The sequence below is a fragment of the Rattus norvegicus genome, chromosome 14 (assembly GCF_036323735.1).
Source record: "Rattus norvegicus strain BN/NHsdMcwi chromosome 14, GRCr8, whole genome shotgun sequence".
NCBI classification, from domain to species: Eukaryota; Metazoa; Chordata; class Mammalia; order Rodentia; family Muridae; genus Rattus; species Rattus norvegicus.
In genome coordinates this window covers 80,390,979-80,404,084 of record NC_086032.1, presented here as the reverse complement: position 1 = coordinate 80,404,084, position 13,106 = coordinate 80,390,979, and the positions used below count along the sequence as shown (strand labels likewise).

Sequence of the window (13,106 nt, the reverse complement as noted above, 5' to 3'; positions counted from 1 at the left end):
ACCAGTATTAATGGCAGCCCTGATTTTACAGTTGGGCTGTCAGGACTAAAATAACTCCCTTACCTCCTTTGGGCAGTGAGCAGGGTTCTCCGAGTTTCGCTGTCCTGAGCAGTGATGGCCACAGGGGCCAGAGAAAGCTGGCACCAAGATTCCAAAGGGTCATGTGTGGAGGGGAGGAAGGGGTGACGTCTGTGTCTGAGAGTGCTAATATTCTTGCCTTCCTCTTTATTGTTTCAGGCGATCCCCTCCGGATGGACAGAGTTTCAGGGGCTTCTCCTTTGAAAAGGCCCGTCAGCCCTCACAGGCTGACACTGGCGAGGAGGACTCAGATGAAGACTATGAGAAGGCAAGACTGAGTGGAGGATCCAGGTCCCACAGTCAGCAAGTGGGCAGACATGGGAGAGCTATAGACTGGGGGCCCTCGCTAGCTCTCCTGCACAAAGCGGGACGGGACACCATGCAAAGCCTTGTATCCTGAGGCAGGTGGCAGCCAGCTAGGGGAGCAGAGATGTGTGCAGGGGTCACTCATACTTCGACAGTGACACTGTTGGCCTCTTACAGGTGCCGCTGCCTAACTCAGTGTTTGTCAACACCACAGAGTCCTGCGAGGTGGAAAGGTTAGTGCAAAGTGCTTCTTGTACTTGCTATGACAGCGTGAGGTCCCTTGTCTCCCTTGCTCACTTGTGTCAGGCAAGTGTTAGTGCTTTGGTGCTGTGTGGGGCCTTAGCACGGCAGGAAATATGATAGCAGTGGGTCTGGATTGGCCTTTTTATTCTTACAAGCCCTCTAGGGTTATACCCTCTGTTACAACTGACAACCAAGAGTGGGAAGAGAGCCCAGTAGTGGAGTGGGTCTAGTGGGTACCCCTTATGAAAGCTGTCTGGGGAGGTTCGCCCATTGACATGGCCGTTTTGTTTTAGGTTGTTCAAAGCCACAAACCCTCTCGGAGAGCCTCAGGATGGGCTGTATTGTATTCGGAACTCCTCTACCAAGTCAGGGAAGGTAGGACGGCTGCCTAAGTACCACTGTGCCACTAGAGCCCTCTGTCCTCTTACTTGGCACCTTAACTGAATTCTTTCTTAGGGGTCCTTGCCCAGTGGCACATTTTCTCTCTGTTCTCAGAACTCAATGACTTCTGTAAATTGGGTGTGAATGTGGCTGCCTTCCAACTGGAGCCATAGAGTGCGAATTAGGGTGGGGTTTGTGCAGAGGCATAGGGAGACCGTGTAGGGCAGAGGTTGCATATCCATTAACACCACACCTCACTCGTGTGAGAGATGGTCCCACTGCTTAGCGTCAGGGGGGCTCTCTAAGGGCAGAGGGATGGCCTCAGGGTGAGGGGCTATCTCTGTACAGGTGTTTGTAGCTGGAATGTAGTCTACGTTACCCCCACCCCCAGCCCCCAAGCTGCAGCGTCTAGCCCATAATTGCTACTCCCCACTCCAGGCTTTGGTGGCCAGTCCTCAGCCTCCTCTAAGCCTCCCACCCCATATTTCCCTCCTCCTAGGTCTTGGTCGTGTGGGATGAATCTTCAAACAAAGTGAGGAATTATCGCATCTTTGAGAAGGTGAGAAACTGGGCCCTGCTCTGAGGATGGGGTAGGGACCCTGGCTTCAAGGCTTAGCAAGAGTCAAACGAGTGCCCCTGACAGGATTCGGCAGTGGGAAACTAGACTGGTCCCTCCATACCATCAGCCCTCCCCTGTCCTTTGCCCTCCGTCTCTTCTCCATGGCCTCATACTCCATCATCTTCTAACCTTGTTTTGTCATTACTTCCTCTAGAAGTACTGGGTAACCACCCTTGGCCCTTGGTTTTTTTTTTTGGTTCTTTTTTTTCTGAGCTGGGGACCGAACCCAGGGCCTTGCGCTTCCTAGGTAAGCGCTCTACCACTGAGCTAAATCCCCAGCCCCTGGCCCTTGGTTTTATTCCCAGATCTTGCCCTGAGAGCAGTTCTTCTCACACTGGGCCCTTGAGGCTAATGAGAGGCTACTGACAGGAGACCTCAAGAACCCAGTCCTGACGTGTGTGGACAGACAGGGAGGGAACATGGGCAGCTGGGAGCGAGCCTGACTATCAGTGCCATTGTCACTGCTGACCTTCCCCTTTGAGAAGCCGAGGGAATGCGGTTGGGGGAGAAGCCGAGGGAAGAGGTGAGGGAGACATAGGCTTGAGACAGTGGGCCACTCAGTCCCTGCTGAACCCGCTTCCTCTCTTCCTGCAGGATTCTAAGTTCTACCTGGAAGGTGAGGTTCTGTTTGCAAGTGTGGGCAGCATGGTGGAGCACTACCACACCCACGTGCTGCCTAGCCACCAGAGCCTGTTGCTGCGGCACCCGTACGGCTACGCTGGGCCCAGGTGACATCATTTCACACAGCTGTTGGGTGGAAGCATCCACAGGGCCACAGCCCTGCCACATAGATGGAGACCGGCTTGCATGGGAAGATGAACAGGAGTGGCCTTGATGTCAGACACCTAGCCTCAGTGAGCAGGCTGGGTTCCAGGCTGGAGCAGGCCACAACTAAAGGACTGGTGGATGACTTGACCCATCCAGCCCCTCCACGGCCCACCTCTCAAGAACCCAGGTCTGGTGCTAAGTGCTGCCTGGGTTTTGATGGCACAAGAGCTAGTCTCTATTACATGCCCACTCTGGAGTGGGCTGGGACCAAGCAAGGCTGGGTTAGTTGAATGGTACCTAAGCCTTGTCCCGGGACCCATAGGAATGCTAAGACATAGGAATGCTCAAGGAGGGGCCATTGCCTCTCTATAAATCAGAGATGACCTTTGTCTCAAATGACCAGGGCTTGATTGGCACAGAGCAGGCAGCAGGCTCTACTGAGCACCACCAGTGTCCAGGTAGAGAGCTACCAGAGGCAGCCCTAATGGGTGGTCTTTAGTCTTCCAGGGCACAGGCTGCTGAGGGAGCTAACTGGATCCACCTGGATCTCTCAGTCTTGCCTGGAGCCTGACCTTGAAAGGCCCAGTTAGCAGTTATTAACCACCTATGTGACTGGCCTGGTGCTGGAGCTGGTTGCCGGCTGTAAGCAGCCCCTAGTCCAGCCTGGCCAAGCTTAGTCTAGAGCACTCTATGAGATGCTGCCGCTGGAGGTGCTGTATTCTGGGATCCAGGAGCTTAGAATCCAGTGGGGTTGGTGGGTCGGGGGTCAGGGGAAGGTTCCAGTTACACTTCTTCCTGAAGTGCTGACGAGAGTGAAGTGGGACAGGCCAAGGAAAGGTGGGGCTAGTGGCATCCACATACCCCCAAGTAGTTTGGGTAATCCCAGTTGGTCCAGGCCACACCCCTGGCACAGCTGTTTAGACTGGGCTTTTTCTGTGAAAATAAACGCATCTGGATGTCAGGGCCGGCAGAGACCTTGGCACCATTGCACTTTATGTTGGAGAAGAAGGTTGGTTTTTTTTTTAATTTGTATTTTATTATTTTATGTGTACGAGTGTCTTGCCTGCATGTTTGTCTGTGTATCATGTGTAGGCACCTGGGGCCCAGGGGTGACAGAAGAGGGTGTCAGATCTCCTGGGACTGGAGTTATGAATGGTTGTGAGCCGCCATGTGGGTGCTGGGAATTGAACCTGGGTCCTCTGGAAGAGCAGTCAGAGCTCTTTAACTGTTGAGCCATCTCTCCAGCCCTGGAGGAGAGGCGTTTACATAGAACCTAGAGCAAGGACTGGGGCTTGTGCTCAGTAGCCAGGGACTGCTGTCTAGTAAGAGGGGCTTTTGTTTGGGAGCCCCCCTCCACAACTCCTGTATTTTGGAAGCTTCAAATTTGTGAATGTGGGAGGCTATGTCCCCCTGGCATCACAGGGTGCAGTGAATGACAGACATTGGATTCCACTGGGCATCTGTTTCCAGGAACCAGATGTCCATCTCTGCAGATGTTTCCTTTCAGCCTACTGTGGGAGAGGGATCAGGATGCCATGGTCAGGTTTAGGGCATATGGAACTTTTGCTGTTTTGAACAATCCCTCGGGGGCCAATCATTTTTTTCCTCCCTTTCTAAACTCAACCAGGGACTGGGTCCATGGAAATGGCCAGTGTCCATTTCTGTAAAATACAAAATAGAAGTCCCGTGCCTAGGAGTCTGCGAGTGTGCACGGTGCTGCAGATCTCCTGCTTTGGAGACCAGCTCAGAGGCTGATGTGTTTCAAGGCTAGAAGATTAAGGATTCTTTGGGTCAGAGCTGGATCCTTCAGGCTGACTAAACAGTTGACTAAACTGTGAGGTTCAAGGCCCACCTAGGGGTTTCACACAGCCTTGTCTTACCTCTGGACCAGCTGGTACAGCTGTCCATCTCTGTGAACCGACTCAAGTCGAGGGCCTTATTTGCAAGATTGTGCACAGGGGTGATGGAAGAGTCCAGTCCTTGGTCCTACACCATGAGAGAGGAACTCCTAGTGTGGTGGTTACTGTGTAGTGAACACTTCAGGCATTTATGTTACTGAGCTGGAGAAATAGACCCATTTTTTTTAATTTATTTATTCATTAGGTATAAGTATGCTGTACTGTCTTCTGACACACCAGAAGAGGGCATCAGATTCCATTACAGATGGTTGTGAGCCACCATGTGGCTGCTGGGAATTGAACTCAGGACCTCTGGAAGAGCAGACAGTGCTCTTAACCGCCGAGCCATCTCTCCAGCCCCCAAGTAGACCCATTTTTAAGTGAGAGACTGGAGAAGCCTGAGTTTGAGTCTCAGCTTTGCTACTTACGGTCATGTGAATCCATCACTGCTTCGCTGCTCCGAGTTGAAACTATGGCTCCAGTCTGGCTCCCTGACACTCCACTAATCATTGTGGGTATCTGGTCAGCTCTGCTAACCTCCCATAGCTCTCAGGTGCCCTCAGCCACCCCAAGAGCCATAGCTGTGGGGGAGCAAATTTGCCTTTTGGATCCCAGTGTGTGAGGCAGGGTTTGGGGTGGGCAACAGGAGCTTGAGGTCCTGCCTTACTTCTGAGGGACTGAGAGAGAAACTGAAGCCCCGAGAGGGTTCCCTGACTTTTCTGCTTTTATGATGTGGTCATAGATGGCTTCTGTTTGGAATCTGAGCAAAGAGAAGCATCCTGGAGTCAAGGCCCAGGGAGGAACATGGTTCTATGTTTCCTGGTCTGGAAGTGTGGAGAACCTTTTTGCTCTTTGAGATTGTTTCCCTCTTTTTAGATTTTTTTATTGGTAAAAGGATTTTCATATATTGTTTAAACAGCTAGAGATGGAACCCCAGCATCTTACTAATGTTAGAGGCAAGTGCTCTACCACTGAGCTACAAGCCCCAGTAGGGTAGTTAGAGACTTAGACAAGGGCCAGTTGCTCCCACTCTGGGTCGTGTTTCTGGGTGTGCACCTTATCAACCAGACCCCCCTCCCCCCAGACACAGCTTCATTCCCAATACAGGTCAACCTAATAGAGAAGAGGCTTTGATACAAGTCCTGGGGGGATGACTAGACAATGCAAGGGCCCACAGAGTAGATCTAGGACCTGAACCAACACAGATATGAACCTCACTGAACCCCTTGAACCATCCTGCAAGCATCCACCTGCACCTTCTGTTCCCTCCACCTGGTTAAGACTTCGGCTATGGAGTCCTTAAGGAAACCTCCTTTTCTTGGAGAAGGGGCAGTGGCCTTTGCCAGTGCCACAACACTGAACCACAAAAGTATGTGCAGGTGGTGATCCCCTTCAAACCACTTTCCTGTCTCTCCCTGGAGGGAGACTGGAGAGGCAGGGCAGACCTCTGACTCATCTCTACACAGGCATTTGGCTTCCTGGCAGCTGTCCTTGCACTGCCTGAGAGCTCAGGCAACTCCTTTCCTTCTCCATTTCCTGTGAAATAAAATGCAGAGAAATGTGAATATAAATGTGCAGGGGGCCGAATTGCAAAGGGTGTCTACGGTTGCCGAGGAGCCATATCGAACCCACAGACATTCCCTGTCACAGCCCTCCCCTCCGCAGCCCTGGCTTTGGTGACTCTCGTGTTCTTGTAATCTTCACCACCCAGTTCTTCACCCATTCCAGCATTTTCCTGTTTTCCTGTTTTGTAGCAACAGAATCATACAGATGCAATCTCTGGCATCTCACCTCTTTGGCTCATTATGAGATTTTTTTCATATTGCCACACATAGCTAACTTTGTTCAAGCTCATTGTTGAAACAATTCCACTGTATGACTGTATCACTGCTCACAGAGCCAGTTCTGTAGAGGGATGCCTGAGAGTTTCCATGTGGGGACAATTACAGATAGTGCTGTTAGCAGCCATCTTCCCACGATGCATCGTTTCTCTAGGGTCTTTTGCTGCTTTCTTTCTTTTTTTTTTTTTTTTTTTTTTGGTTCTTTTTTTCGGAGCTGGGGACCGAACCCAGGGCCTTGCGCTTCCTAGGTAAGCGCTCTACCGCTGAGCTAAATCCCCAACCCCCTTTTGCTGCTTTCTAAGAATGCTGCTTAAGAATGCAGTTGAGAGAACCCCTTGGGTCTGTTCCCTTCCTTGCCAGAGATTTTATTTTTGCCAGTCTGGGGGCTTCTTTTACTTTATGCTGTAGGAATGTTTTGCCTGTATGTCTATGCACTGTATATGTGCTTGGTGCTCACAGAGCCAAAACTGCACTGGATCCACTGGAACTAGATTTTAAATGGTTGTGAGCCACCAGGTAGCTGCTGAAAATCAAAACCGGAAGAACAGTCATACTCTTACCGTTGAGATATCTCTCTAGCCAATGTTTTTGGTTTTAGAGACGGGGTATTGCTATATAATTCAGCCTGGCCTCTGACTTACCATACAAAGCTGGCCTTGAACTTGGTGTTTCTCTTCCTTGTGCCTCACAGGTACTGGGATTACAGCAGTACAACACCAAAGCTGGCAGCTCTTTTTCTGTTTTTTAGACTGAGCAATTTTTAAAAAGTCATTCTATTTCCCCCTTTTCCTAGTTAGAATGTCTCTTATCGAATTCTTCTTCCTAGAGATCACAAAGTCCTCACTGGACCTTAATTCATATCCTTTATGATATATTATTCTGCGTGTGTGTGTGTGTGTGTGTGTGTGTGTGTGTGTGTGTGTGTGTGCGTGCGTGCACGTGCATGAGTGACGTGAATGAGTGTACGTGTGAAGTGTGTGGTCAATCTTGGGTGTTGGTCCTTGCCTCCTTTCACCTTGTTTGAGACAAGGTCTCTGTCTCGGTCTCTGATTCTGACTCTGCGTCTAACTCCGACTGTGTCTCTGTCTTGGTCTTCCTTGATTTGTTGTATGTGTATAGCTTTTTTGTCTGACCAAAAGAGGTTGTGAGATCCTCTGGGATCTGTGTGCTTGGGAATTGACCCAGGCTCTCCTGATAAATGCTCTTAATTGCTAAGCCATCTCTCTAGCCTGAGGCAAGGTCCTCTTGTTTGCTGCGGCCTGTATTGGACTGTGAACTTCTGAAGAGCTTCCTCTCTTTGCTTCCCGAGTTGCTGCAGGAACACTCAGATTACAGTTACGTGCTGATGATATGGCTTCCTTTGCATGGGTTCTGGAGATTTGAACTCAAGTCCTCACGTAGCCACAAGCAATATCCAATCTCTTCTCTATTCCTTCCATATTCCTTTCTTTGAAGTGGCTCTTTGTTTCCTCTTCTTTTCTAACTCTTTTTTTTTAAAAAAAGATTTATTTAGTTATTCGATATATGAGAGTACACTGTCACTCTCTTCAGACACACCAGAAGAGCCACCATGTGGTTGCTGGGAATTGAACTCAGGACCTCTGTTAGAGCAGCCCGTGCCCTTAACCACTGAGCCATCTCTCCAGTTCCCACTTTTCTTCTAATTAGCTCATCCCTCTGTCTTTCTTGAGCATTTTGCTCAACTTGCCTGTTTATAGTTAATTCCCATGGGAGTAGAACAGAGCTGCCTGCCCGCCCCCGCCCCCCCCAGTTGCCTCTAGGCTGTGAATGTGGCATAGTAGTGGAGGAGCACTTGCTTAGCATGGGTGAAGCCTGCATTTAATACTTAGTGCTGTGGGGTGGGGAATGACCTGTGGCAGGCATTCCTGCTAGTATACATTGTATATATTATGTAGTCATTAGCCCTATTTACAAGGACAAGGGGCTGGTGAGATGTCTCACTTGCTGCCAAGCCTGATGAACAGAATTTGATCCCTGGAACTCTCCTGGTGGAAGTAGAGAACTGACTTTTGCAAGATGTCCTATGACCTCCACACACGTGCCAGGCCATGGGTCTATAGAGAGAGTTCTAGACTCGCTACACAGTAATTCCAGCCAATTTGGTTACTGTTTTCAGTGGTTACTAATTACTTACATGAGTTCCATGTGATTAGGTGGCAGTCAGCTTCAATTTTACCATGTCCCCTGGTAGACATGACCTCTTTGGCAATCAGGACCTCTAGACCTAAGAAAACTTAATGGAGTAGAATTTCCCAAGTGGGTCACTGGGAATTACAATTACCATGAGAGAACTCATGAAACAGTTTTTGGTTCAGAGCGCACGACTTACTGGAAAAAAGCACTTTGTCTCCAGGTCTGTGCTGCATCTGAATCCTGATGCAGTTATTCTAGTACATCAGTGAAATGACTTCTGGATGGTGCAGTATGTGGCAGGAACAGGGAGTGTCATGTGCCTATTGCCACAATACCTTTGCATAAAAAAACTTTGATACTAGGCAGGTATGTCATGGTTCCATTTCAGCAAATCAGATGCTTTGCAAATTATTTCAAAGATTTTAATTTTTAAGGTTGTTTTTTGTTTTTGTTTTTGTTTTGTTTTTTGTTTTTTGAGACAGGTCTCTTTTGTAGCTTTAGCTAGCCTGGAACTCTCCATGTAGACAAGGCCAGCTTCAAACTTAGAGAGATCTTGCTTACCTCTGCCTCCAGAGTGCTGGGACTGAAGGCATGTGCACCACACCCAGCAAGAATTATTTTATTTTTAAAGTATGTGCATACACTTGGAGGGCTGGAGAGATGACTCAGCAGTTAAGAACTCTTGCTGTGCTTCCATATGACCTAAGTTCTTTTTCCAGCACTCATATTGGTTGGCTCCTTATCTCCAGCTCTAGATGATCTGACAGTCTCGTCTGGCATCCACTGGCACCAGTATGTACATGGTACACAAATGGGTACAAACACACGCACATAAGTAAAACTAATAAAAAGTAAATCTTTGGGGCTGGAGAAATGGCTCAGAGGTTTTAAGTACTTGTTGTACTTGCAGAGGATCCAGGTCTAGTTCCCCAAACCCACATGGTGATTCATAACCATGAATTCCAATTCTAGAGGATCCAGTGTCACCTTCTGACCGCCAAGGGCTCCAGCCATATACATGGCGGTCAATGTGTAATGCACAGATCTTCATCTGGTCTGGTTGGGTATGGTGGCACATGCCTTTAATCCCAGGATTTGGGAGGCAAAGGTAGGCAGATCTCTGTGAGTTCAAAGGCCAGTGTGGTGTGCATATGAGTTCCAGGGCAGCAGAAGCTACATAGTGAAACCCTGTCTACGAACAAAGAAACCAACCAAAGATCTTCATCCTTTTTGTCAACTCCCATGAGCCCATCCCTGTGCTTCTTCCTCAGACCAGTCCATCCTCTAACTTCTAGACAGCCATTTCAGGTTTCCGACTAATTAGCTGAGCCGTCTACTACCCCTGAATCTAACCCACATTCCTTTCCACACAGTGGGAGTGGCCACGTTCACAGCTTGAAACTCTGCCTCTGGGATGATAGCTCCCCATTCTGTTCACTGGAACTACTGAGTGGGCACACAGCAGTGCTAGACTCCTTTTAGCCCACACCAACAAGCCAAGACAAAGGTCTCTTTCCTCAGCTGCCATTGTTGTAACAGGGTTCTAGACCTTAGTAGGCCCTGGGATCTTAGCACAACTGGCACCATGTGCCAGAAAGGAAAACAAGGACCCAATCCATCAAAGTCTGTAGGTCCGGGGAGATATCTAATGTGCTAACTAACCTTGCTCTTTGGCTTCTGAAGTTCTGCTTCTGGCTAACTGTTCTTGTTAACTGAAGTATGTCAACCCAGAACATTCTTTTTCGTAAAAGCGCCCTAAAAAAGGCCAGCCATTAAGACTTTGTATTGGCTTAAACCCATGTCCAAGCAGTCTTCTCTGGTGAATACCCACAAGATTGTGACATGCAGACTTACACATACGTATGGACCAGGAGACATTGGATTATAGTTGAACCCACTTCAGGGCTCAGTAGCATTTACAAGTGACTTAACCGTTTCCTTTTTCCTTTTTGTATATTCATACAGAATGTGATATATGTATGTGGCATATGTGCACGTATGGGTGCAAATGTGAAGAGGCCAGCCCAGGACGTCAGGTGGTTTTCTTTTTTTCTTTTTTTTTAAAGATTTATTTATTATATACGAGTACACTGTAGCTGCCTTCAGGCACACCAGAAGAGGGCATCAGATCTCATTACAGATGGTTGTGAGCCACCATGTGGTTGCTGGGATTTGAACTCAGGACCTCTGGAAGAACAGTCAGTGCTCTTAACCACTGAGCCATCATCTCTCCAGCCCATCAGGTGGTTTTCAATCTCTGTCTTTATTCCCTTGAGACAGGGTCTCTCACTGAACCTAGAGCTGGTGTGGCAGCCAGCAGCCAGCAGCCAGCAGGCCCCAGTAATCCCTGTCTCCACCCTCAATAGCGGGGGTGGGGTGGGGGGTGGGGGGGTGGGTAGGGGGGGTGGGGGGGTGAGGGTGGAGGTGCAGGGGAGGGGTGTTACAGGGATGCACTCTCATGCCCCGCTGGGGATTGAAACTCAGTCCTCATGTTTGAGCAACAAGCTCCCACACCTACTGAGCCTGCTTGAGCTCCTTGAATTTCTGACTTTGAATCTTCAAATATTTCTGCCCTTGCACCCCCATCTCCATTTTCTGGGACTCCAATGGCATATACATTGGGCCTATGAAGTCCTACAGCTGCCTGATATGCTGTTCAATCTTTCCCAGTTTCTTTGCCCTGTGCATTTGCCCCAATGGCTTCGAGTTAAGAAATCACTTCTTTTGCTAGTTGTCTCCTAATCCCATTCAGTGTTTTGTCATCTCAGACATCATGAATTTTTATCTATTCATGTCTGATTTATGTTTTGTTTTTCTATCTGCATGTACAGGTGGGTACCTTTCTTTTTTTTTTTTTTTTCTTTCTTTTTTTTCGGAGCTGGGGACCGAACCCAGGGCCTTGTGCTCGCTAGGCAAGCGCTCTACCGCTGAGCTAAATCCCCAACCCCGGTGGGTACCTTTCAATCAGCCACCTCTCTCTCCGTCCCTCATTCCTTTCAGCAAGCCTTCACTGGCATCTCTTATGGGTCAGACTTGTTGCTGGGTGCTGAGGAAACTGAAGTGATGGAAGAGACTTGAGAGGCTTTGTCAGAAAAGTCATCTGAGAACAGTCAACGTGTAGGGCGAATGTTCCTAAGACAAAGGGTACTGACTGGAATCCACAATTTCGCTGACCCTATGGCGTCAAAGTCACGGCTCCTGCCGTGAGGAGAGGCTTGGTTACCACACTTTTTTTTTTTTTTTTTGGTTACCACACTTCTGTCACTTGCCAGGCTTGAGGCTGCAACCTTTAATGGCTTGAAGGAAACAAGGAGCTGGATCCCTTTGTTTCCTTTGGCTCTTTTAGGATTCAGATGACGGGGGAGACAGTACTGATTTGGCTCCTTACGTTAGTTTACCAAGCCGCTGCCAGGTGGACTGGTTCTGCCAAGGCCTCACCTAGCCTCATTCCCTGACTGTGAAGAGACATCAGTGTTTGTTAATCCACTCTCATCCGGCGGGCCATTCCTGTCTGTGGAGCTTTATCAGAGCCACACAGACGTCGCAGTCCCGACTCCACCCTGATTGACAGCTCAGTCTCCAAACTGTCTAATGATATTCTCGCCAGCAGCGCACCTAGACCAGGTCCGTTTGCAGTCAGTTTGAGGGGTTGACAGTCTCGGTGGGAGAACCAGCGTTCCTGTGAGCAGGCGCACCAGCCCCGGGTCCTGTACCTTACAGTGGTCAAAGCAACCGCTACTCTCACAGTGACGCGGCCTTCAGCCTGAGGCCAGAGTCTACCTTCTCTCCACCTCCGAGGACCCGCCTTTCTCCGGGCCTGCCCCTTGCTGGAGATTGACCAATAATAGGGAGTAATGGTGGACGGCAGTAGGGCGTTCAGACCAATGGGGTTGCGTATTGTTGGGCCGCAGCGCTGCAGGCCGCACCCAGCTTGGCGGCGGGGGCGAGTAGAGGGGTGAGGGTTGAGGGCGGGAGAGGACGAGGGCTGCTGCAGGCGGCGGGGGTGCGCGGCAGCCAGGGGGCGGAGCCCAGCGCGAGCCGCAGGCGAGGCGGCGGCCGCACTCGGACCCGGGAAGCTGTGCGCTTTTCCCGATTCTCCGCGGAGGTGAGGCCCGGGAGCGCGGCGAGGTCTCCGGGCCCGCAGCGGGCGTAGGACCGGGGCGGCGGTGCTGGGCGGGCAGGGCAGGGCTGGGCAGGGCTGGGCAGGGCGCGGGGCCTCTGGGGCGCTTCCACTGCACTGAGGAGGGCGCGGCGAGGTCGCTGCGGCGCGGGGTGCCCGGGGTCTAGGTGCTTGCCTCGGAGTGCGGGGGCGAGGACACTGCATCGTCGCTTCCCAGGATGGCCCGGACGGACGCCGGGTTCTCTGTGGAAGTGGCCGCTCGGTTCTGAGCTGGCCCGTGGGCCTCGGGGTTCTCCTGGGTCAGCATTGTGCTAGTGCTGGCCCCATGCGCTGGTCACTGCAGAGATTGTGGAAAGGTGCATCTGGGTTCCGTTTGTCGGCTCATTTAAACACTGACAACGTCTTCCCCAAGAGAAAAAGCCAGTTCTGTTCACGGATGGTAGTAATGAGGTGGTCGTGGAACTTCCTGGAGATGGGGTTTGCCTTTCCTCTCTGTTTTTTTCGTTCAGACCTCTCCCTAAAACACTTCGTTTTTGTAATTCAGTTCCTGGTTCAAGGTATTTGGTAGATGAGTCGCGTTTGTTTTATGAACACCCATCTTGAAATAAATATTTTGGCTCACCTGAAACTGCTGTTGTTTTGACCATGATTTTAGGCCTAACATTGTTAAACTCCAAAGACCAAGAACAGAGCTAAAA

General features: G+C 50.0%; 2 protein-coding genes and 1 long non-coding RNA gene across 33 annotated transcripts in view; 2 read left to right on the top strand and 1 right to left on the bottom strand.

Moving 5' to 3' along the window:
- Sh3bp2 (SH3-domain binding protein 2) overlaps window positions 1-3,400 on the top strand; it is a 37,203-nt gene extending 33,803 nt beyond the window's left edge. For 7 of the 8 annotated variants that reach the window (NM_001100684.1, XM_039091976.2, XM_006251252.5 and 4 more), the window contains 5 exons: window positions 238-346; window positions 562-617; window positions 921-1,002; window positions 1,508-1,567; window positions 2,222-3,397. In NM_001100684.1, the coding sequence (NP_001094154.1) occupies window positions 238-346; window positions 562-617; window positions 921-1,002; window positions 1,508-1,567; window positions 2,222-2,359 (445 nt within the window). In that variant the 3' untranslated portion in view covers window positions 2,360-3,397. Of the gene's footprint in view, window positions 1-237; window positions 347-561; window positions 618-920; window positions 1,003-1,507; window positions 1,568-2,221 lie in introns of all 8 variants that reach the window. The other variant, NM_001414976.1, reaches the window with a different exon arrangement.
- Add1 (adducin 1) overlaps window positions 2,444-13,106 on the top strand; it is a 68,400-nt gene continuing 57,737 nt past the window's right edge. For 22 of the 24 annotated variants that reach the window (XM_063272849.1, XM_039091611.2, XM_006251161.3 and 19 more), the window contains exon 1: window positions 12,255-12,393. The gene's annotated coding sequence lies outside the window, so the exon portion shown is untranslated. 24 annotated transcript variants of the gene reach the window in all.
- Window positions 3,105-12,133, bottom strand: LOC120096505 (uncharacterized). Its single transcript, XR_005493027.2, has 2 exons — window positions 11,246-12,133; window positions 3,105-11,127 (listed from the first exon to the last, which is right to left on the bottom strand). It is a non-coding gene; the product is annotated as an uncharacterized LOC120096505 (long non-coding RNA).